Below are 26,136 nucleotides of genomic sequence, written 5' to 3'. Positions count from 1 at the left end.
GTAGCAGTCTGGTAGCATAATAGGCTAGGCTTTGTTAAGCTAAGTTTCGTTTCTCCGCCTCCCGGTTTAGTTTCATTTTTGCTGAGGCGCAGTTGTGTGTAGTCAGTGATCGGTACTTCCTCGACGTCTCACAATGGCGGAAAATATGTCTTTACTGGGTCTCGAGGATGAGTTGACATGCAGTATCTGTTTATGTCTTTTTGAGAACCCGGTGAGTTTAATCTGTGGACACAGTTTCTGCGCCAGCTGTCTCGAAGCGACATGGAACGACAGGGTATCATCACTGTCCTGCCCTCAGTGCCGAATGGCTTTTAGCTGTAAACCCGAACTCAAGAAGAACACCGTCCTCAGCGCGGTGCTGGATGCCTATAGAATAAAAGCAGGTGTCCCTGAACCCGTTAAAGAACCATTTGAGGTGAAAAAGAAAGATCCAGATGCAATCAAATGTGACAGCTGCATGGAAGCCAAAGCGGTCAAAACTTGTCTGACATGTATGGCGTCTTATTGCGAGGATCATGTCAGGCCTCACCGGGAAAATGCAATTTTCCGGGCGCATCAGCTCTCTGACCCGCTGCCAGACCTGGTGGAGCGTCTCTGTTCCGATCATGGCAAACTGATGGAGTTCTACTGCATTCAGCACCAGAGCTGCATCTGCACCAACTGTCTGCAGTCCGTGCATAAAGGTTGCGAATTCATCACCGCAGATGAGCGGCGCTTTAAACAAAAGGTTGGGCCTATCTTTAAAACTATTTGGAAAGTAAACGGATGCGAAAAAATATTATAGCCTACATAGGCTGAACATGAAATGTGACTTTACAGCGTAATCTATTGTTGCAGACATCTCACCCTGCAAAAACGAATTTCCGGGATATGTCACAACATGTAGGCTATAGCCTATTCTAGTACGTTACCATACCCAGTGTTGGTTAAAGTTACTTTTAAAAGTAATGCAATATTGTGTTACTTACCGTAGTTACTTTTTTATGAAAAGTAATGCGTTACATTTGCGTTACTCTTTCTAACCTGGGCTGGGCTTGCTTGTTTGTTTTTTAATAACAACAAAAAAGTTATTTTTTGGCAAATGTTAAGACCCTTTCACACCAAAAGTTAAATGAATTAGCCTCACGCTGAAAGAAATGCATGTCTGTACAGTAGAGGGCGCAGCTCAAACAAACCTTTCAGCTGTGCTGCCATTCTGGAATAAACAATAGAATACATGAGGAGGAAGTTCACCTCTGTTATTTCTAAATCTAATCTTAAGTAAATTTTTGCTATGGTTGAATTGGATCATTGAAGGTCAGCAGCAAAGACATTGATAAAGTGAGGTTAAACGTATAAAGTATATTTGTATAACTTAATATAGTTAGGCTAATTATTACATGTTTATGTAAAATTCTGAGATTGAATTTCATTGTTTTTATTCTTTTTGAAGAATACTGAATGTTTTAGTGCAGGTGAGATGAGTAAATGCATTTAAATTCAAATTTAGTCTAGAACTACAATAACCATCAGGCAATGCCTGCGTCTCAATGTGCATACTATCTATCCATTCTAAATAGTATGTGACATTAGTAATATTCAACACATTGGGATGCAGGGTATGTTTTGGCACAATTCCAGTTTTTCCGGTGTGTGAGGAGGAAGGTGGGTCTACCTTCTTACAGCCAATCAAATGAGGTTCTCGCTGACTTTCGATTTATCTTATCTGATTGGTTTAATAAACACGCCAGACGCCAATACATTTATCTTCATTTAATTCAGCATCATTCTCTCTGCTGGAATAGTACTTCACACTCACACATACATAAAATAAAAAACAAATTAATGGTGCCCTAGAATAAAAAATGTAATTTACCTTGGCATAGTTGAATAACAAGAGTTCAGTACATGGAAAAGACATATGTTGAGTTTCAAACTCCATTGCTTCCTCCTTCTTATATAAATCTCATTTGTTTAAAAGACCTCGGGAAAACAGGCGAATCTCAACATAACACCGACTGTTACGTAATCATTAATATGTATGACCCCAATATTTGCATATGCCAGCCCATGTTCAAGGCATTAGACAAGCCAGTATTAATGTCTGGATTTGTGCACAGCTGAATCATCAGACTATAGGTAAGCAAGCAAGGACAATAGCGAAAAATGGCAGATGGAGCAATAATAACTGACTTGATCCATGATAACATGATATTTTTAGTGATATTTGTAAATTGTCTTTATAAATGTTTTGTTAGCATGTTGCTAATGTACTGTTAAATGTGGTTAAAGTTACCATTATTTCTTACTGTATTCGCGGAGACAAGAGGCGTCGCTATTTTCATTTTAAACACTTGCAGTCAGTTGCACGTGCATTATTAATATATGAATATTAACTCATTAATATTCATGTATGCTCCGCCTTGGAAACTGAAAATCTCGTAACACCGGTAAATTTAAAGGTGCTAAAGAGGATGTTTTGTTTCATACATTTTTGCAGTATTACTTGAAACTGTCTTTACTAACTGATAAAAGACTATTTATTAGGTGCACTGAAAGGAATATACATCATCTGTGCACAAGGTAGGGCCTTAAAAACATAAGCCAAACGTTTACGCGATTGGCCCTCTGGCTTGTCAATCACTGCCGTGACATTCCTTGTGAGAGACGTGTGCGCATTGGCCCCCTGGCTTGTCAATCACTGCCATGACGTTCCTTGTGAGAGACGAGCGAGGCTGCGCGCTCCAGTAACTTTACACACTCCACAGGTGGCGCATGCAATGTTTTTGTCTGGAGACAGGAGTAACAACTGCAGATTATGAGTTACCTGCAGTGAGTCCGACATAATGAATCCACTAACACAACACAGCGAATGCCGGTGGTAAACACTCGTGTTCCAATACGATTTTTTACGCGTTTTGGGAGGTGTTCCTTCAAGGAGGGGGGTTGTTCTTACACATGCGCGCATTTCAAAAACTCAGTAACAGTCTTTGGTTTCTCAGTCGACGAAAAGATCCTCTTTAGCACCTTTAATGGCCCAATGAAAAACAATGAAAACCAGGACATTTTCATCACTTTATAAAAAACAACCAGGACGGCCAGGACAGGACGTGAAAACAGGACATGTCCTAGGAAAACAGGATGTTTGGTCACCCTAATATAGCCTCAAACTCATTCAGAATCAAATGTAAACATCCAAATAAATACTATACTCACAGGAATCGATGCATGCATGCAGCATGAATGACGAACATCTTGTAAAGATCCATTTGAGGGTTATATTATCTGTGTGAACTTTTATTATGCACTGTATAACTGCACTTATAATTGAGAGCTCGGGAGGGCAGGGAGTGAGAGATTTAAAGGAGCCACGCAGCCTGAATCGGTGCATAGTTAATGATGCCCCAAAATAGGCAGTTAAAAAAATTAATAAAAAAAAATCTATGGGGTATTTTGAGCTGAAACTTCACAGACACATTCAGGGGACACCTTAGACTTATATTACATCTTTTGAAAAGACGTTCTACAGTACCTTTAATTAAATCATAATTAAAACTTAATTAATTAATGTTAATTTGACTGCTCAATACTATGGTATCAGAGCGCTATGCTTTGGCAATGTCAAGCCTTTTTACTATGCCAGTAATAAAACTACTTAAATTTGAATTTGTCAACTGCTGATTGATTTCTGATGCAGAATTTTTCAGATCATGCCTCTGTTCATGGCACAACACTCAATTACATATCAGTCAATATTGATTCTGATTATTTTCGTTGTAATTTATGGAAGACCAGGAGTGCCACTTAAAAATAAAAAGAAGAATCAATTAATTAATTTAATAATTCAAACATAAAAATGTATATAAATGCATAACTTCTTATATGGGTTATAAGTTAATAGGCATATTTAAAGTTGTTTATTTAATTCCTGTTTTTAAATGTAGTTTAATAAAACAATAAATTTTATAAATCTTTTTTGAATGTATAAATAAATAGACAAATTTGAAATGGGATATTTAATTTTTTAAAACGTAGATCAATAAAACAATAAAAAGTACATTAGTAAATCATTTTAAATGCGCATTTAAATCGCTTTTCTTTCTCACATTTACCAATTGCTTTTCTTTGTCGGTTTGCCAAATGCTTTTCTTTATCTATTTGTCAATCGAGTGGTAAAATGCCATTGGACAGTACACACGTGGGAGCAACCAATCAACTTTCCCCTCAATTTGAAGAGCCAATCCTCTCTCACTTGTAACACTCACTGTCATTGGACAGTTAGTATGGTGACCTGCCTCTGCTGAATTATTTTTATCCCGGGTGGGGATAAAAAAATATCCCCCCTGGGTGATGCTACTCCACAAACCACCAACAGAGCATATAAAATACCAAAAATAAAAATCTTTTTTTTAAAACATCGCCAAATAAAACGCTGTCTCTTTACCACCACAACAAACGGCACACTTTTCAGACGTGCATTCCGACTTCGCCTCTGCGCCAGGTGCAAGTCAAACAAGCGCGGAAAAGGTGCAGGTGACAACGAGTGAGCTTCAGTTGAACAACAGTGAACTGCGGTCAGATGATGTTAGTAAAACTCAGAAAAATGAACATGACTGTCCAATCAGCCATTATACTGTGCTTGTGGTGCACACTCAAGAATTGCATGAGCAAATGCGCCGGCGCGCGCTGCATAATTACTTTATTATAGCTATTAAAGCGCAAAAGAAACTACGAGCAATGGCCGTCGGTGTTCTGTTAAGTCATGAAATTATCAAACATGCGATTAAAGCTGCCTCAAAACTGTGCATGCATGTATTTGTTGACATGGTTTTAAAGCTATTGTTATCCGATTTGTTGGCCTTTAAATGTCTTAAAAATGCACATATGTACACCAGGGAAATCAAATTTTTCTCGGCAGAGCATGCCCCTGTACCCACTTGGGTTAAGTTGGTTTTATATTCGCACATTCGGACTTCTGATAAATTCAGACTTTCCAATAAATGTGCAATAAATTAATGTTTGCGAATTTTAAGCAGCGACATGATATTGACAACCAACGATTGTCAACTTACGACATTTTTCACAGTCGATCAAAATAGGCAAGTATGGTTTTAATGGCATATTTACTTGTGAATGTCCACTGAATGTCCAATGTAGTGTGATTAACAAGGCTATTGAATACGGATGTCCGAATGTGCGAATATAAAACCAACTTTACCCAAGTCCCGTACCCCCCTAGTAAACTACATTTTCTGACCTCTGTAATTATGAAACCCTGCGTACAGCACAGCTTATATACGTGTATAAGGAAATGGGACCAAACGCGATTGAATGTAAAGGGTTGTGTCTCGTTATTCTATTAATATCTACCGATTGATTTTGCATACAGCAAAATTGCATTTCATCAGAAATTAAGAATTATTAGTGTCATTGTAGTGCTGCAAATATCTAAGCTATATCTAATAGGCCTACTTCAAATCTCAAAGTTAAATCAGAATTTTTTGTAAAAATGTTTCTGTAACAGCTACCAAAAATAGGATATAGCTCTGCAGCCTCATGGCATGGCAAGTAACGCAGTAACCTCGGTTCCCTTTTGATACTTCACTCGTACTGTGTATGGGGAACGAATTCAACCACGCCGTGCCACGGCAGGGAACAACATAACTTGTTTTGGACACCGGGAGGGGACCAAGAAAACAAGTACGAAGGCAAAGCCGCCGTATCCCTTGTTACACTACAAAGGAAATGATTCCTGTAACGGCGTGAGGCGGAACTCGCAAGAGGCCGCCCAATCACACTGAAAGAACCCGAGCTTACAAGGTCGGGACATCAAGATAATAGAACCTGACAAAAGTGGATGGCGAAGACCAGCCGGCCGCCTCACAGATGTCTTTAATGGAAACTCCGTTGGACCAGGCCCATGAGGAAGCCATTCCCCTAGTGGAATGGGCTCTAACTCTTATGGGGCATTCAGCGCCCAGAGAGGAGTAACACAGGTTAATGGCGTCGACTATCCAACGTGAGAGATGCTGTTTTGAGACCGGAGACCCTTTGGTGCGGCCACCAAAAAAACAAGAGCTGATCCGACTGCCTGAAAGGCTGTGATCGCTCCACATAGGTCCTCAATGCCCTGACGGCAGAGTAACTCTAGCTCTCGTTCATCCGTAGAGGGAGGAAGAGCAGAAAGCGAGATGACCTTCGCTCTAAACGGGGTTGAGAGCACCTTGGGAATGTAGCCATGCCTGGGTTTCAGAACGACCTTAGGGTCATTAGGTCCGAATTCGAGGCATGCAGGGCTCACAGAGAGGGCCTGCAAATCGCCAACACGCTTGAGCGATGCTAGTGCAAGTAGCAGAGTGGTTTTCAGCTCAGGGGCCTGAGGTCAGCTGAACGCAGCGGCTCAAAGGGGTTACCTTTTAGGGCCCTGAGGACCAGAGAAAGGTCCCAAGCGGGAACGGTGAGGGGACGAGGTTGCCTAGAACCCCTTAAAAAACAGACCACAAGGCCGTTTCGACCCACTGATTGGCCAGCAATAGGAGCATGGAACGCTGCGATGACTGCTACGTAAACTTTAAGCGTTGAAGGAGTGCGCCCCATATCCAAAAGCTCTTGGCGGAAAGACAGTATGAAGGATACGTCACTCTCCACAGGGTCTATGTTGCGTGAGGAACACCAATCAACAAAAAACGATAATTTTTGGGCGTAGAGGCGTTTTGTGGACGGGGCTCTCGTCTGAGAAATGGTATTTAGAACGTCCCCGGGGAGGTTAGCCGGCTTCCATCAAGGGACCAGAGGTGCAGAGCCCAGAGCTCTGGCTGTGGGTGCCAGATCGTCCTGTTTGCCTGAGAGAGGAGATCCCGTCTCAGGGGAATCGGCCAAGGGGCTCACGTGGAGAGCTTGAACAGCTCAGAGGACCAAACTTGGCTCCTCCAGAGCGGGGCCACCAGAAGGACTCTGTGTTGGTCTTCTCTGATGCACCTAATGACCTGGGGGATCAGTGAGATCAGAGGAAAAGCATAAAGGAGCGTGCTGGGCCATGCGTGAGCCAGAGCATCGACTTCCTTCGAGAAAAATGTTTGGCAGTGACCGCTGTTATGCTCTTTTAGAGTGGCAATAAGCCGCGGAGAAGCCCTCAAGAAGGCGCGCCGGATGGCGGCAGGAGACACGCTAGGAAGCGGCCGAAAGTGGGAAGCGGGAGGCGACGACTCGAGGACGGCGTTCGGTGGGATTAAAATGTACAACATTTAAACATTGATTTATAAACTTCATTTGAATGCTGTCTGCAACATCGCGCGCAATACAATATAATATGCACTATGTTAATATAATAATTTCTTAATTCCGTTCTTTTTCTTAATTAATATTATTATGGTATTGTCCATTTGTGATAATTCCCGGTTGCGATGGTCACGCAGGTTGTTTACACAACTAACTCGTAGCCATATCGTTCCCTCAACATATGATCTTGAGGCCACGACTTTACATGGCGTGGCCACGACATAAGGATGTCGTTACCTCGACAAAACGATCTTGTGGCCGTTCCAACTAATTAATATCTTGTGGCCATGACACGATTATCACGTTCCCAAGAGTTTATATGTTGTGGCCACGACAAAACTAAATGAACCGAACATGTCCTCTCCCGGTCACCGTACTAACTGTCCAATGACAGGGAGTGTTACAAGTGAGAGAGGATTGGCTCTTCAAATTGATGCGAATGTTGATAGGTTGCTCCCACGTGCGTACTGTCCAATGGCATTTTACCAGTCGATTGACTAAAGGATAAAGAAAAACATTTGGCAAACCGACAAAGAAAAGCAATTGGTAAATAGAGAAAGAAAAGCATTTGCCAAATTCTTTTTAAAAAAGCGATTTAAATGCGCATTTAAAATTATTTACTAATGAACTTTTTATTGTTTTATTGATCTACATTTTAAAAAATGAATTAAATAACCCATTTCAAATTTGTCTATTTATACATTCAAAAAAGATTTTTAAAATGTATTGTTTTATTGTTTTATTAAACTACTTGTAAAAACAGGAATTAAATAAGCAACTTTAAATATGTCTATTAATTTGCCCATATAAAAACTGAATCATATATACATTTTTATGTTTGAATTATTAAATTAAATAATTGATTCTTCTTTTTATTTAAATATATATCAAAATGCAAGTAAATAATTATGTGGGAATCCAATGTTCCCAGCAACTAGGGAACACACAATCAAGTTTATATATTTGTATATAGGGCTATACAGCCATCTAATGGTTATGGTATTAGAGATGATAAATGGTGAAAAAGTTAGAGATAAATATTTAGTAAATAGTTTAATAATATTTTGTAAAATCCTCTTAAATTACAACATGTTAATTATTATTGTTAATTATGTTTATTATATTAAATATTGTTGGTTAAATTATTATTGAACCAGATTTGAGTAAAAAATAAATAAATGTGGAATCGCCCCTGATCTGTAGACAAGTGAAATCATGCATGTATTTTGCATATATTAGTGCAGATACTTGCTGAGGAGGAGGAGGATGTAGAAGGATATATACCCAGAAATTTTCTTTCTTAACACCAGTTCGAAACTCAGTTTGACAAGCGTCTGGTGTGTTTATTAAACCAATCAGATAAGAGTAAATTGAGAGTCAGCGAGAACCTCATTTGATTGGCTACCCACCTTCCTCCTCACAGTTGCAAAACTCAGTGAGTGAGAGAATCGTGCCAAAGCTGTAAGTGCAGCTAAAAGAAAGAATGTCATTTAGACATTTGCACCAGTATTTTGTTTTTTTTACTCATACAGATTGGGTCTACAGTCAATTTACTTACAATCCATTTTTCAGTTCTTTAAACCGATGTTTGCGCTTGCAAATCACTGTTCACAGGCTTGTAATGCTTTTGGCCATATTTCGAGTATGAGGTCTCTGCGGAACAAAAGTGTGCATTTGAATTTGTGGGTGTTATCAAACTGGTGGGTGTTTATAAATCATGCAATGAAAATGATCCCCTTCACCCTACTCCACCCCTAAACCCTACCCACACTCTGACGCGGGCAAATCTGTTTATGGCCTCGCCCACTGATCTGGTAACTCCTATTACTGTCCTGCAGAGACCTGTTCTTGCTTATTTCAGCAAAAAAACAAAGAAGAACACCGACAACAACAACAAAAAAAATCGTGCCAAAAGTGTAAGCATGGAAAAATGGAAGCCTGAGGAATACAGATCATATTTATATTATATTAGCATGAAGCTGCAGTTTCACAATACACAAACTACACTTACGAATAACAGTGAAATGCTGCAAATCATTTTTTTTCTTACTCCTGAAATGCGATTTACACCTTTACAAAACTTCTCTTGCATGCAAATTTAATTTACGCTTGCAATCTTATGTACACTTCCACAAATCTTACCCTGCGTATGCGAATATTTATGACATCATATTACCTTCATAACAAAGACAAAGATATCACTTTCCTCAGCGAGCATTCAAACTAATTTTAGAATGGATAAGGGAGAAAGCCTTTGTTTTTGTTTTTTTTGTTTTTTTATAACTTCTGTGGTCTTCAAGATATGGGAAGTACAATGTACAAAAAAGGGAAGTACAAAGTTGAAGTACAATGAAATTATCTAAAGAATTTCAGGATGTTTTCAATCATTTTAAATTATCAGAATGCATCTATAACAAAGGGTTCTAAAAATTTATAAAAAAGTGCTCCTGTGGCTCAATTTAACCCAGATTAGGGGTACGTTGCACCATCTGGATGTAAACTGACCATGCATCTAAATGAATCTGATTCACACCCATGTGAATTTTAAAAGCTAATTTAATAATCACATTTCCTTTTACAAATAGTTGTATTTCTTTTCTTAAAGCTAACTTAAACAACATAAAATCAACAAAATTAAGTTTAAATTTCAATATTTTTAATATTTTGCATTTCTGAAACAATATGTTGAACACCAAAGTTGTAACCTTCCAAAAACAGACAGTGAGTTTGTTGAATAAAATTAAGTAAAAACTAAATTAGAATTAATTAATTAATTAATTAATTAATTAATTAATTAATGTATGTCACTGAAACTAATAAACATATTAGTCAAAAGGTTCTTGGCATGGTAGCCTTTCTGCAGTGATGAACATTCCATTAGGTACTACAGGTGAAAAGATATATATGATAATAATCTGGTGAAATCGTCTTTTGGTTCTTATCAGAGAAGGATTTGGAGGACTTGTACACTTTCCCTATCAAATAAAAAAATGATAAACCAGTTGCATAATATTACATTGAAATTATACCAGTTTATACTTAAGAAATTTAATTTAACTTCAGTGCCTTATGGTGGGGTAAGTTAAAACGCTGGCTCAGTGTACCCGTCACAGACACGTCAGGCTCTACCGCTCACCAATCACAGCGCACCCAATCACCAGAATACTGATCACCGGCACCTGCACCTCATCAGCACCTCATCCCAGTCTGCATAAAGAGCACTCACACACACCACTCGATGTCCAGTCTTGTTTGCATTAACATTACCTGTATGCTTACCTTAAGGACTCCCCACGATCTACTTACCTGCTACCAAAAATCTCCTTGTGTGTTCTCTCCTCTCCGTGTGAGTGCTCCCTACCTAGCGTCTCCAGTATCTCCAGCGTCTTCAGTATCTCCAGCACTCCCAGCATCAAGGTTCCTGGTACCTGTTAACCACAAAGGACTCTGTTATCATCCATTCATCTCAAGACCACTCTACTGCACTGCTTACTCACCTGCACTTCTGCCACAGCTCATACTGGTTTCCAATAAAGTTCATCTAACTGTTCAAGTCCGTCTCTGTCCCTTCAGTATTGTAACAGACGACCGGACCATAACAGCGCGAGGCCAGTATGAGCTCCCCGGATCCCTTCCAGGAACTTGTCGACGTTTTCCGACGACCACTCACCACCAGCGCACCTCCACCACCACAAGCCAGCACTTCCGCAAACACCGTCCCCTCTTCCTCTCCGTCAGCACATGCCAGTCCCATGGCCAGACCAGCGCCCTACTCAGGATCGGCGGAGGACTGCAGCGGTTTTCCTCCTGCAGTGTGCACTGGTCCTGGAGATGCAGCCGCACCTCTATCGCAGCGATGTATCCAAGGTAGCGTTCATCATCTCCCAATTACAAGGCAAGGTGTTGCAGTGGGCTGAATCCATCTGGTCTCAAAAAGGTCCTGTCATTCAATCGTATGATTCCTTCGTGACCCACTTCCGGGAGGTGTTTGGTAAACCCTCCTACGACTCCTCTTTTGGTGAGAAATTGTGTAATCTCAAACAAGGTTCCATGACTATTAACGACTATGCCTCAGGTGCGGTTGCATCTCGCTGCATACGAGGATTCCATCGGCCTCGAGCGATTCATCAAGCTGTCCATCCGCTTTGCCTCTCGTATGCAGTCATGTATAGAAGAACACCAGGACCAGTCACATTTCCACCATCTCCTCCGCCGACCAGAACCCGTCAGCCCGTGTTGTCAACATTACTGCTGCCGGTATTTCCCTTCCAGTGGTTGCACTCCTCGATTCCGGGTCAGCCGGCAACTTCATCTCCGGCGCCCTCTGCAGGCAGCTCAAACTCAAGACATCACCCTCCGACTGTCTATCAGATCAACTCAATCACAGGAAAACCATTGAGCCGAAGATGTGTGCGCCGATGTGTGGGTCCCATTCAACTATGTGTCAGCATACTCCATCAAGAAAATATCCATCTGCTGGTTCTGGAGGAATCCACCTCTGACGTGGTTCTAGGGCGTCCCTGGTTGGAGCAGCACAACCCTTCCATCTCCTGGAGAACCGGCGAGATCCTAAAGTGGGGCGAAGCCTGTTTCTCAAGCTGTTTCTCTGACCTTCCAGTTCCTCGGGTATCATCCGCTCATGATCTAGCCATCTGTACCACCTCCATCGAGAGTCCAGTTGAAAAACGTTCCACAGAAATCCCAGAGTGCTACGCCCCCTTCAGCGAAATCGTCTGCCTGCAGAAAGCCTCCAAGCTGCCTCCACACCGGCCATGGGACTGTGCCATCAATATGCTTCCGGGTGAGCCAGTGCCAAGGGGTAAGATCTATCCCCTTTCCATCCCGGAGAAGAAGGCCATGGAGGAATACATCAAAGAGGCCCTTGCTCAAGGATACATCCGCCCGTCTACTTCCCCTGCTGCTTCGAGCTTCTTCTTTGTGGCAAAAAAGGACGGAGGCTTGAGGCCCTGCATTGACTACTGCTCCCTTAACAAGATAACCATCAAGTTCCGTTACCCCCTTCCTCTCGTCCCAGCGGCCCTGGAACATCTCCGTGGTGCCACTGTGTTCACGAAGCTGGACCTCCGCAGCACGTACAACCTCATCCGGATAAGCGAGGGGGACAAGTGGAAGACCGCCTTCATCACGCCCACCGGCCACTATGAATATCTTTTTATGCCGTATGGCCAGGTCAACGCCCCCTCCGTATTCCAGGATTTCATACATGAGGTGCTCTGGGAGTTCCTCCACAAGTTCGTGCTAGTTTATATCGATGACATCCTGATATACTCCCGGAGCCTGGCCGAACATCGCCACCACGTTGCAGAGGTCCTCCAATGACTTCGCCAGTTCCATCTCTTCCTCAAGGCCGAAAAGTGCTCCTTTCATCAACCTTCTGTTCACTTCCTCGGATACATCATAGATCACAGTGGCATCCGGATGGAAGAAGGCAAGGTAGACGGCATCAAGACCTGGCCAATCCCTACATCCATAAAAGAACTCCAACGTTTCCTCGGCTTTGCCAATTTCTATCGACGGTTCATCAAGAATTATAGCTCCATAGCCCATCCACTCACCAACCTGCTCCGTAACCAGCCCAAGTCTCTGTCCTGGACTCCAGCTGCCACCAATGCCTTCGAAAGCCTCAAAGAAGCCTTCACCACCACTACCCTCCTCGTCCACCCTAACCCGGACCTCCCTTTCGTCATGGAGGTGGACGCCTCCACCACAGGAGTGGGAGCCGTTTTGTCTCAGCAGCAGGGGACACCAAGTAGACTCCACCCATGCGCCTTCTTCTCCCGCAAGCTAAACCCGGCAGAGGTCAACTACGACATAGGAAACAGGGAACTCCTAGCCGTGAAGTTGGCTCTAGAAGAGTGGAGGCATTGGTTGGAGGGAGCCAAACATCAGTTCCTTGTGCTGACAGACCATAAGAATCTGGAATACTTACGGGCCGCCAAAAGATTAAACCCTAGACAAGCACGCTGGGCCTTATTCTTCTCCCGATTTGACTTCACCATTTCCTATCGTCCTGGATCAAAAAATGTCAAAGCAGACGCTCTCTCTCGATTTCACGCTCCTGAAGAAACCACCGCTGAACCTCAATCCATCCTCCCTAGTTCCATCATCGTGAGTCCCATCTCCTGGACAGAAGAGACCATTCCCTCCTCCAATGCCTCCACTAACCCTCCGCCGGGTTGCCCACCTGGCTTGCTATACATCACCCGAGCACGACGCACTCCACTTATCCACACAGCCCTCTCTTCGCTCGGCACTGGCCATCCGGGGGTCAGTGAGACCCTCTCATTGCTAAGGGAATGCTTCTGGCGGCCGAGTATGGCATCTGATGTCAGAAGGTACGTGCAGGGCTGCAGGGATTGAGCCATTTCCAAGAGCCCTCGCCATCTCCCATCCGGCAAGCTCCATCCTCTGGCCGTTCCTAACCGACCCTGGTCACACCTAGGAGTGGACTTTGTAATGGATCTACCCGCATCAGAAGACTGCACCTGCATTCTAGTAATCATCGACCGTTTCTCCAAGTCATATCGTCTAGTTCCACTTAGAGGGTTACCACCTACGAAGTACGGGACATCTTGGACTCCCGGCGCCGGGGTGGCCAGTTGGAATACTTGGTGGACTGGGAGGGATATGGCCCTGAAGAACGCTCTTGGGTCCCTCAGGAGCGGGCCGTGGAGGGGGGGGTACTGTCACAGACACGTCAGGCTCCACCGCTCACCAATCACAGCGCACCCAGTCACCAGAATACTGATCACCGGCACCTGCACCTCATCAGCACCTCATCACAATCTGCATAAAGAGCACTCACACACACCACTCGATGTCCGGTCTCGTTTGCATTAACATTACCTGTATGCTTACCTTAAGGACTCCCCACGATCTACTTACCTGCTTCCAAGAATCTCCTCGTGTGTTCTATCCATGTGAGTGCTCCCTACCTCCAGCATCTCCAGTATCTCCAGCGTCTTCAGTATCTCCAGCGTTCCCAGCATCAAGGTTCCCGGTACCTGTTAACCACAAAGGACTCTGTTATCATCCATTCATCTCAAGACACCACTCTACTGCACTGCTTACTCACCCGCACTTCTGCCACAGCTCATACTGGTTTCCAATAAAGTTCATCTAACTGTTCAAGTCCATCTCTGTCCCTTCAGTATTGTAACATTACCCCACAGCATTAGGATCCCTTTGCCACATAGCTGCCATTTTGGGAAAAAACAAGCTAACTTAAAAATGAAGGCTATTATTTAGCTAAATGATTTGCATGGTTTTATACGTTGCTTAATCACCAATATGCATCATAAATATTTTTAGACCTGGACAAATTTGCTTTGATGTAACAGCCATTACATCTGTTATGCTAAAGTTTTACTTTGACAAGCCAAAAACGTTCTCCTTTTCACAGTCTAATGGATGGTTTCAAAATATATGGTCACATGACAATAAAAGTGTACGTTTTATCCCACTCTCTCCTATAATATTATGGACATCGGCCTGAAGAATGAATGTTATATCAGATGCAGGTAATGCAAAAGTTTAGTCGATTCCTCTCTCATACCATAATACTCTATATAATAAGCTTCAATGAAGCGACTCGACTTCAATGAAGTGTTCTAAAGTGACATTTTAGAATTAGTAACGGAGGCTTGGTCACAACTGTTAAACTTGAGATTTGATTCTGTGGCATTCCATAGAAGGAAGTAGTTCTGCAAAAAAAAAGGGGTTTCTCATAATTTCATAATACTCTACATAATACAATGAGCTTCATTGAAGCAACTCAAATTCAATGAAGTGTTACTAGTTCTAACATGACATTTTAGAATTAGTAACGGAGGCTTGGTCAGGCTTGTTTCTTATTTACTCACTTGTACAAACTGTTGTGTTCGGCTGTAGCCGTAATCACAGCATGCTGATATACAGCCATATCTCACTAGACGTCCAGCGAGGAGGAGTGAATGTAATATGGACCTAATGGGTGGAGCTATAATATACAACCACACACTAAAGGTGCGTTCACGTGGCCTCGTAATTCCTGAAGTTACAAAATTCTATTCTTGTCAAAAGCGTTCACGTCCTCGTAGAGCTGGTAATTACAGCTTGTAAGCTAGGAGTTTTCTGAAAGCTCCCAGATGTACCACGTGGCCGCTGTACCACCTGACCACTGTAGATTGATTTATTAGGCGTTGATAGTGGTGCCATGGAAATGCATAATTCCCAGTCCAAGGATCAAAAGGACGTGAACAGCTCCGAATATAACGTCACGTGTTGTCATTTCAAGATTCCGGTAAATATGAGGTGACGTGAATGCAGCTTAACCCTATATCCAGAAATCTATCCCTCCACCCCATTAGGCATCCAGAGAGGTGGAGCTGGATGTCATTTGACTCTGCAGTGAGTACCACTTGGAAAATATGAACGCAAATGGTCACACAGAAGGCGCATTCGATTTTTGGGATATTGTATAATCTGCTGGCATCAGGGACCACTATCTATGTGGAAGACTCCTGGATTTTCCAGGGTGAGGTGGGATGTCTGCTTTTGTAAGCCTACTGAACAGTGACGCAGCATAAGCAGTACAATATAAATTCTGTAAAGTTATTTCTAAGTCATGTCACTAATTATGTACAGATGAGGACAAAATTGTTGGTACCCTTGATAAATATGATCAAAGATGACTATAAAATAAATCTGTATTGTTTATCCTTTTGATCTTTAATTCATAAAATTAGCAAAAAATCTAACCTTTCATTGAAGGAAAAGAATTGAAAGTGGGGGGAAAATCACATTATGAAATAAATGTTTTTCTCCAAAACATGTTGGCCACAATTATTGGCACCCTTTTATTCAATACTTTTTGCAACCTCTGTTTGCCAAGATAACAGCTTTGAGTCTTCACCTATAATGATTGATGAGTTTGGAGAACACCTGACAAGAGATCAGTGACCATTCCTTCATGCAGAATCTCTCCAGAGCCTTCAGATTCCCAGCTCCATGTTGGTGCTTCTTCTCTTCAGTTCACTCCACTAATTTTCTTAAGGGTTTTCTTATCTGATAGAATCAGATAAAAGAGGTATTTGATAGAATCCATCATACCATGTATCTGAACAAGATGTCCAGGACCTCCAGCAGAAAAATAGGCCCACAACATTGAAGATCCAGCAGTATATTTAACCATGGACATGGGGTACTTTTTATCCATGTGTGCACCTAACCCATCTGGTGGGTTTGCTGCCAAAAAGCTCTTTTTTTAGTTTCATCTGACCATAGAAGCCGGTCCTCTTTGAAGTTCCAGTCTTGTCTGACAACTGAATATGCTGAAGATTGTTTCTGCATGAGAGCAGAGGATTTCTCTTGAAACCCTAGCGAACAACTTGTGGGGATGTAGGTGCTGGTTGATAATTTTGTTTAGGCTTTCTGAGATTCAAGACTCAAAACTCTCTGCAATTCTCCAGCTGTGATCCTTGGAGAGTCTTTGGCCACTCAAACTCCTCACCGTGTGTCAGATAAAATAATTTGAAGATCAAATGGTTAGAGAAAATGTTTTAGGTTGAGTAATTCAGCGCAGAAAAGCAGGTACCTGGATGCCAAAAATGAGACAGACACATATTTTAACGATCTAAACGCAAAGTGTGAAGCGCACGGTGCAGGTGCACTCAGGGCGTGTCCAAATCCACTTTTGCTATTTTAACGACGGAAAAACGGTCCGTGCGCCGGGGCGCATTTTTGAAATGGGTTGTCCCTATTCTCTTAATGAGTAATGGGCGTAACGTTCAATAAACCAATCAGAGTGTCATCTCCCCTTCCCTTTAAGAGCGAGATGCAATCGCGCCATGGCGGATTGCTATTTACATGCCGGAATTTGTTGGCGGAAAAGCTGAACGCTTTTCAAGCGAAGAAACTGATCTGCTCGTGCGCAAAGTTAAAGCGCGCGAGCAGATCATCTACGGGACAAGCAGGATATAACATTATATATATTATATAATTATATATTATATAACATATAACATTATAAATTACACTGACTTATTAAACACACCGATTCAACTGAGGAGTTCAACGAGTGATGTTTTGCTGAAATTACCTGTTAAGTGGCCAGTCAATCTTTCAGTCGTCTGCGTTGGATGCAGGCTTTCAAATAGCTCCGCGCGATCAGTCAGTTAATATGTGTGTGTATTGGCAAGATTGTTCAATTAATTAGCCAGTTTCGTTCATCATTATAAGTAGTAATAGGCTGAATTGAAAATAGGTATCCTAATTCTAATACACACAATGACTATTCATCATTACATTTTTATATTTATGTAGCCTACACAATAATATTCTTTTACACTGTAATCCTTTTGTTTTTAATATTTGGCATATTTGTGTGATGCGTATCCCTGTGTGTAATAAGCAAAGTCAACGCGCCCAGAGGTGCAGTTTCTACCAACGCGCTCTAACAAAAAAATATTGCGCCACTGACTTTAGACTTTAGACCAGGTTTGAGTTGGTCTATGGCGCAGTCTATTTTCAGCTCCTTAAAATAGCAATGCGCCGGCAATGCGCCTGAACACACCTCTTTTTTGGACCAGCACGCCCATGGGCGCACAAACTGGCGCAAATGCATTTACTAATTTAAGGACGTGGCGCTGAACGGGAAAACGCGAACGGCGCCGGACGCAAACTAGCAAACACACTTGCGCTGCGCCTTACGTCGCATTGCGCCGGGTGTATTATAGGGCCCCATAGAGTGCATTTCAATCATTGGCACACACTTTATTGTCCAGAGTTGCATTATATAATTAGAATATAAGAAGTGAAACTAGCAGTTCAGTGACTGAAGTACATAAAAGGAATATAAGGTCACTCGTGAGGCCTGCATCTCTAACAGAGAAAGATCACATGATGAAAAGAGACGGCACAAGGTGTGTCTAGAGTCTCACACCGTGCATTAGGAACTTCTTAATTATTGCCAAGATTGTGGAAATGGGGATTTTCATTTATTAGCTATTTTCTTACAGCCACTTTCTATTTTGTGAAGCGCAACAATCTTTCGCTGCACATCAGAACTATATTCTTTGGTTTTACCCATTATAATGAATGATTAAGGGAATTTGGCCTTTGTGTTTCCTCATGTTTATACTCCTTTGGAACAGGAAGTCATGGCTGAACAATTTCATGTTCATAATCTCCCTGGTGTGCTAAAAAATATTTTAAATATGAATGTGGATATACTTCAGATATTTTACTCATAAAAATTCTAGGGGTGCCAATAATTGTGGCCAACATGTTTTGGAGAAAAACATTTATTTCATAATGGTATTCCCCCCACTTTCAATTAATTTCATTCAATGAAAGGTTATATTTTTATAATTTTATGAATTAACCCTCTACCGCACGCATTATGATAAATCTATAAAAAAAAAAAAATATTTGACTCTTTTTCTTTTCTTAGAATGGATTAACTTAAAGTGCTGTAAAAAAATTTTTTGGAAAAAAACATTATTTTAAGGTACTTTATGATACGTTGCCATATGGCAACAACGTACAATAAGTGTAAGTGTATATAGTTCATATTTTTCCTCAGAAATGTTGTTTGTATTGAATCAATTAGTGCTATTATAAGTTTTAGCAGTAATTATAAACAATACCTTATACTTATTTTCCAACATCTTGTGTTTTTCCATTGTCTTTTGCTGAATAATGCTTTATATTCTTTAAATTTCACCTTTTTTCTGTATGAAACTTCAAAAAGCATTTTTTTTTCCAAAGGTGAGACACATGTAGACATCACATTTGGTGCTCTTCACACTTACAATACACTTACAGCCACTTGCACCTGCCTTTTTGAGACACCATGATAGGTAAGTGGTAGGTCTGGGCCAGTATACATGGCAGATCTCTGATGTTAATTTAATCCATAATACAAATGCCATGGCTGTCGTTAACATACGACTAATCAACATTATATCACTAGCATTAATGTTTTTATTGTTATAGCTTAACAGACTGCAGCTGATCTTTGCTAGCTATCTAACCTATTATAATAATGCCATTCCATTATTGCGCAGTGTTGCATAAAAACATTTTTGAGTGGTGAATATGTCATCATACCTTACCTGAGATGATGTTAACATTTTTTTTTTTGTGAATGTGACATGGGCAGGTCCTTGTTTGTTACTGACATTTTAGTTTGCTTTCAGCAACTACCGACAAGAGATGGCAGTCTGTCAGATATCGCGTCACAGAAAAAAATTGCATGTCATGTGACTTAACCAAAGCACATCATTGGCTAAATTAAGGTCTTCTCTTACCAATAAAAAAAAAACTAGAATGTTCTCTTAAAGAGACGGTGGCAAGGAAATGAACATAAAGAGTATGTTGCCATATGGCAACACTATGCGGTAAAGGGTTAAAGATCAAAAGGATAAACAATGCAGATTTATTTTTACAGTCATTTTTGATCATATTTATCAAGGGTACCAACAATTTTGTCCACGTCTGTATGTCAATAATTACTTTTTTTTTAAAAATTCCATTCATTGCAGTGCAGACAGTTGACAGTTTTTTTTATCTTAGTAATACTGCAATAAATTGCCATTAAGCAAAATACAGAAGCAATTAAATATCTAGTCATAAATTCACAAATATTTCGTGATGTCAAGCTCAGGTGGTGTATTAACTTCTGCTTATTAATCAGTTCAAGAAAGCAATTAATGCCAAATTAATATAGTTTATTTGCACAAACAGCAGAAAGCCATTTTATCACAATATACAGTATGTAATTGGTGCACACTTTACTCCTGTATACAGTATATGCCGTTCATCTAGTCAGCAGCTTTTTGTCACAATGTAATTTTTCATTTAAAACATGGCTTCTCGGGGCTACTTCACTATCGTATTTCAAGAGCTGTAGCTCCAACCACACAAGTTTTCCATACATTGTTCATTGAAAATCTGGTTTCAGGAAATGGCAGTTGTAAGAAAAAATAATGAGGATGTTGAAGATCTTGATGAAGATGTTTATTGCAACGTAGCAGTGACAAAGTACATGTAGCACCTTGGGTTCATCGGAGTCGGAATGAACCCCAGACATCTTAAAACTTTTATCCTGTTATAGTTTACCACTCTTCAAGTAAATTAAGTTGCTCCTGTTGTAATAGCTCTGGTCTGTATGTTAATAAAGTTGAGACACCTCATTGTCTGAGATGGTTCTCAGTGTCCCACACCTATTCCCATTCTATATTTGATGACCATTTGCTCAGGATGTGATCACCCCAAATGGTGCAGAAACAATATACCTGTTGACTTTCTTGTTTTCTATGATAATTGAGGCATTTTGGGGATGAGCTTATTTTTACATATGGGTTGAGGCAGACAACAGTTTCTTACACAGTTCAGTGAACTATGGTTACAGCGAAAATTGCAATCATATTTAGCTAACAATGCTGTCCTGATTGGTTGGATTTTCTATATCCAAGAATAAAATGAGCAAACCTAATTTGTTGTTGCAAAAAGCTTTTTATTTCCTCTTTTTTTTCTCATTACAGCTCAAGCATAGTGTCCAATAATGTTTATTTAACATATAAAAAATGTGTAGGATTGTCTGATTGTGTCTGATTGTGTAGGATTGTCTGAATCATTCAGCAATGATGAAGGGATTCTCTAAAATAATATGTGTCCTGTTATTCTTGAAACTTTTTCAGACTGACCTGACTGACAAGCTCAACATCCTGGAAGTCAAAACTGACAAAAACCAGCAGGTTATCACACAAATGAAGGAGCAACAAATCAAATTAAAAGTTAGTATATGTTCATTTTTCTTTGGGTATCTTTAGCAGAATGATATGGATGTAAGACAATAGGATGCGAGATGTGCATGTCTCTTTACCCACCATCATGCATTACACTCCATCCTTGCATCTCAAACATCAGGAGCTCCATAAGATGGAGTTTATATTTTGGCCTTACATTTTCTTTGGTGTTGCTTTCCCAGGACTTAGCTGCTACCCGCAAACGTATTCTTGAGGCAGAATACAGGCAGATCAGAGAAGTGATCGACCGTGATGAGAAAGAGGCCATGATTGCTATTGATAAGGAACAGGAGAAAGGTCAGAGCAAACTGGTCTCCTTGATGAAGAAATTTAATGAGAACGTTGAGAAGATGAATAGGACCAAATCTGAGATCAACAGTCTGCTGGACCAATCTCAATCACTCGCATTCTTAAAGGTGATCCAGAGTATGATTTTGAATGAACACTTTTATGCTTTAGAACTTTTTGTACCTATATATAATCAAATCTTGTGGAGTGGTGGGTAGGGGGGAGAGTGTAAGAGCATGCTTGTCATTTCAAGACAATTCAACATGAGCTCTCATATTCGATCAGTTTTATACCCAACTTCAATGTTGTTTGATGCCTCTTGTATATTTTTGAAATCTTCTTCTTCTTTTTTATTCTTTTTATTCTTTCACATTCTCTGTCACAGGCCTCTGTGGATTTGCCCTCAGTGGTAAATTTTGAGCCCTATAATCCTCGTATGTCTGTGGAAAGTAAAGAGGTGATAGCTTACCATTCCTCTGCAGTTGCACTGAAGGAATGGATCACAAAATTAATGGAGCAGCCAGCAGAGAATAGAATCTTTGTACTTAAACCAGGTGTGTTAGTGCTGGAGCTTGTATAAAATGTGCAGCATGTTTTGCAGTAAGTTCAGTATACAGCAACACCATAGTCTTAGCGCATGCCATACATATGACATACATATGTTTTTACAGAGTTTGAAAAATCTGTTCTTGGTGCAGGTGAGATTGTCTTTTGAAATGATTGGTGTGGAAATCTGGGACATACTAATCATATAAAAGCATGTTTATACAAATGATTATGGATTGTATGTTGTTGAGGTTATCCTTAATAAAGCTGCTGGCAGAAGATGTGAACTAGTACTCTAATCCTCTAGGAAACCAATTCCCGGGAATCCCTTGTGAGACTCCTGCACTCCTTCCAAATCCAAGAGACATGTGTAAGTTGTAACTCATTTGCAAGTGAATAGGCTGTTGTTCCTGATTCAGTATAACCTAAATCCACCCATCTACTATTTTTTTTTATTATTCTTTCAATATATTTCAGCACGTATGAGGTCTCCCAGTCCAGCTCGCGCTCCCAAAACCAAGGCTCTAGGAGCTAAGCAGAAATGTAAGTCAAGTGTGTGTGTGTGTGTGTGTATATATATATATATATATATATATATATATATATATATATATATATATATATATATATATATATATATATATATATATATAAATTAATAAGAACATCTTTCTCTCATTGTCCTTTTTTTTCTAATAGACAAGAATGTTAATAAAGAGCTGAAAGATCCCAAAGACCGTAAAGACCAGAAATCAAACAGTAAGCTCTGACCATCCTCCATATGTTCATTATTTTATTCTATTTCTGTTTGTCTGATTAGCATTATATGTGTAGAACATATTCACACCTAGTGATTGGACTGGAAAAGGAGGGGCCTTATGGCTCACAGAAATATGGATCCACAAAAGGAATGTGGATCAAATTAATTTTTCTTAGAAATTATTCTAACATTACATGTATCTTCTTTGCCAGGATCCAGGAATCCCCCTAAAGGAATAAATCCTGGTTTCTCCAAAAGCATGGAAAACTTGCTTGACCTCAGACCTAAAACTGTAGACATACTTGACATATGTATGTGGAAAAATTTCTTGTTCATGCCCTCCTTAATTATATATATGAGCACAGATTTCTCACAAAAACAACAACAAACAAATTATATATATATATTTATTTTTATTTTTTATTTTTATTGGTCAGAAATCTGTGCTCATTGTAATTTCAGAATAGATTCTACTCTAGAAGCAACAAATCAATCAATCAATCAATCAATCAATCAAAATATATCAGACCATTGTTCAATTTATTTATTAATTTTAAACTAACCACTTTGAAATGATTGAATTTCCCAGGGGTTAATTTCCCATACAACAACACAAAGGTGCTGATATACTCACAGAAAAGTTCTTTTTCGTTCTTCGTTTAGGGGTAAAATGAAGTTTGAAATACCTTTGCAGCAATATACTGTTAGAGAAAATCCGAAGTCCACTCTGCTGAGAGCGACGGATAGATGAATATGTGAATAGGTTCTGCACACTTTTCTCTCAATAACAAAATAAACACAAAAGAAAACAGAAAACAGCAAGCATATTTTTAATAAAGCATAAGAAAAGCATCTGATCATAGCAACGTGGATATGTTTGCAATTAATGTCAAATTAATGTAGATAATTTGCACAAACAACAGAAAACCATTTATTTTTTATCATGTTATGCAGTAATTGGCGTACACTTTGTTCCTGTATATATGCAGTTAATTTAGTTAACAGCTTTTTTCACAATGTAATTTCACTGTAATAAACCTGGCTACTCAGGGTTACTTCACTATCACAGAGCTGTAGTTCCAACCACATGTTTGCGACTCTCTTTTCAAATGTCCGTTGAAAATCTGGTTTTAGGAAATGGCAAATCACCGAACTATGTTGGTAACAGCAAAAAATGCAATTGGGAAATGCACCCCTGATTGGTTAGATTTGTTATACTAATGCAAGAATAAAATTAGCAAATCTTTCATTCCCTTTGGAATCAATTCATCTCTCTCATTACAGCTCAGCCTCTTAGTTCACCAGTTGCGCAAAACTCTGCCAAAAGGAGTGACCTTCTTAAATGTGAGTTTAAGATATAGTTTAGATTTTATCCACTTGTCCATATTCATCTGCATTGACATTTATGTGCTTATGTGTTTCTCCTGTCTAGATGGCACTATCCTCAATTTTGATTTTAGAACAGCTCACAAGCGGATTTCCCTGACTGAAAACAACACCAAAGCGACAGTCTCAGATGACCCTTCTCACTATCCAGATACCCCCCTTCGCTTTTCTGTCTGTTCTCAGGTGCTCTGCACAAAGGGTTTCTCTCAAGGCCGTCATTACTGGGAGATCAAAATGAGCAGTAACAACTTCTGTGGATTGGGCCTTGCATACGGTAGAATCGACCGCAAGGGTCCCACTAGCCGCCTGGGGCGTAATGCAGATTCCTGGTGTGTGGAGTGGTTTAACGTGAAGCTTTCTGCATGGCACAACAGCATCGAGACGGTGTTAGAAAATCCCAACCCAAGCCGTGTGGGTGTCCTGCTGGACTGCGATCAAGGAAGTGCAACTTTCTATAATGTGCAGGACCGGGCCTACCCCTTCCACACCTTTGTCTTCCCTTTCACTGAGGCTGTTTATCCAGCTTTCTGGATCTTCTCAAATGGTTCTTCTATCTCTCTGTGCAAGCTCAATAACTGAAAGGGTATAAGGTGAACTGATAATAATTTTTATTAGTTGATGTTTTGTTCATCTTTGGGACACAAAGAATATATTTTTTATATTCTTTCATCATTTTGTCCATCTATTGAAAGTCCACACTACAGAATTTTTAAGCTTCAAGTTCATAAAGACATCCAGTGAAAATTGTTCTTGCATCACAATCCTCAAAGCAAGCACGTTTGAACTTCCAAGAGTACTAACGAGGTTTGTTTTTGTACAAGTAAGCACGGTTGAAATGCTGTTGACTGTATTTGATGTGCTTTATGTATGTGTGTTGATTAATGTTCATCTGTGAATAAAATCCTAAATTAAATCTGTTCAGCATATAAAGTGATCATGTCTCTTTAAAAGACTTGGATTAAACCGCTCATTTAATATGAATTAGATGTTTTGTACAATGTCTTTATTAAATGTTTGAAGCTGTTGTTGCTTTAACTTTCAATGGATGGACAAAAATTATGTGAATGTATTAAAAGTAAAAAAAAAAAAAATCTTAATTTCTGTTGAATAAAGGGAACTCACAAGGGTGACTGAATGATTACAATGTTCATTTATGGGGGATCCTTCCCTCTATTTTTTATTATTATTATTAATTTGGTGTTTTATTATATGGTTACAATATGGGTCTTGTAAATTGATGATTGATGGATGAATGGGTATCTAAAGGCTAATACAATCTGTCATTAATGCAAAATAAACCTCAACAGAGTGCCAACCATAATTACGTATTACAGAGCCATAATAGTCATACATCATTGATCCATAAAGGGGTAAATTCAGTATACATATGTGGTTTGTAATTGTGACATTTATTGTTGTGAGTGGTTTGAAGTGTTTAACTTATGATTACGATGATTACTCCTGACATTTGTTGGTTTTATCACATGGGCAAAGTCCATTTCCAGTGTGCTCCAGAGTTGTCTTGGTTCTAGACCAAAGTATTCTAGCTGGCTCCAGTCAAAACTGTTTTAAAGCATGTGCAATTCTGTCAATCTAACAATTGTTTCGAATAATCTATTTTGAAAGATTAATCATAGCAGTTGTCATATTTACCTGTGAACTAAATCTATAATGTGTATTCATCGTATCAGTTCAATGGGCATTAAAAAACATTTTTGCTTTTTTCATGGGAAAAATACACAAAGTAAAATATCAGCATGATGCTAATAAAGGCATGAACCCATGTCTCAGTTAATACATTTAATATTATCTAGATTCATTATTCTTTCTCTCATTATTGTATTTATCAAACTTGTGATATTAAGTTAAAATGGAATTTACTTAATTCTGCTTCTGAAATGATGATTGTTCATTTGTGCAGCTCACTTTGTTTTTAGTTTCCAAAGAATAAAATGTTTGATAATAATCAAATAAACCAAATATTTAAACAAAAATGTCTATGTTCTAATTAACTTTAAATAAATGACTTCACTGAATCATCACCAGCTTGTAATTTGATTCTCAACAAACATCCAAACACACCTAGCT

At 39.8% G+C, this 26,136-nt stretch overlaps 1 protein-coding gene across 3 annotated transcripts; it reads left to right on the top strand.

Annotated features, from left to right (window-relative positions):
• On the top strand, window positions 1-26,029 carry trim25 (tripartite motif containing 25). Of its 3 annotated transcripts, XM_067374615.1 has the most exons (11): window positions 3-727; window positions 20,961-21,056; window positions 21,251-21,484; window positions 21,742-21,910; window positions 22,028-22,054; window positions 22,210-22,272; window positions 22,380-22,445; window positions 22,602-22,661; window positions 22,875-22,973; window positions 23,947-24,006; window positions 24,095-26,029. In XM_067374615.1, the coding sequence occupies exons 1-11, from the start codon at window positions 134-136 to the stop codon at window positions 24,625-24,627; spliced, it is 2,001 nt and encodes a 666-aa protein (XP_067230716.1). In that variant the 5' UTR covers window positions 3-133; the 3' UTR covers window positions 24,628-26,029. The 3 variants fall into 3 exon arrangements, with proteins under 3 accessions (XP_067230718.1, XP_067230716.1, XP_067230717.1); XM_067374617.1 differs by lacking the exon at window positions 22,875-22,973 and having other exon boundaries at window positions 1-727; XM_067374616.1 differs by lacking the exon at window positions 22,028-22,054.
• The last annotated feature ends 107 nt before the right edge of the window (window positions 26,030-26,136 follow it).

This window comes from Chanodichthys erythropterus, chromosome 21 (assembly GCF_024489055.1).
Source record: "Chanodichthys erythropterus isolate Z2021 chromosome 21, ASM2448905v1, whole genome shotgun sequence".
NCBI lineage: Eukaryota > Metazoa > Chordata > Actinopteri > Cypriniformes > Xenocyprididae > Chanodichthys > Chanodichthys erythropterus.
Note: the sequence above shows the minus strand (reverse complement) of the source record. Positions and strands in the feature narration are given on the sequence as shown.

What these genes read in the sequence shown, in the direction of transcription:
- trim25 (XM_067374615.1), top strand. Translation starts at nt 134, where the DNA reads ATGGCGGAAAATATGTCTTTACTGGGTCTCGAGGATGAGTTGACATGC. An exon ending in AATCACTCGCATTCTTAAAG is followed by an intron (nt 21,485 to 21,741) that starts GTGATCCAGAGT and finishes TCTCTGTCACAG; the next exon opens with GCCTCTGTGGATTTGCCCTC. An exon ending in AAAATCTGTTCTTGGTGCAG is followed by an intron (nt 22,055 to 22,209) that starts GTGAGATTGTCT and finishes CTAATCCTCTAG; the next exon opens with GAAACCAATTCCCGGGAATC.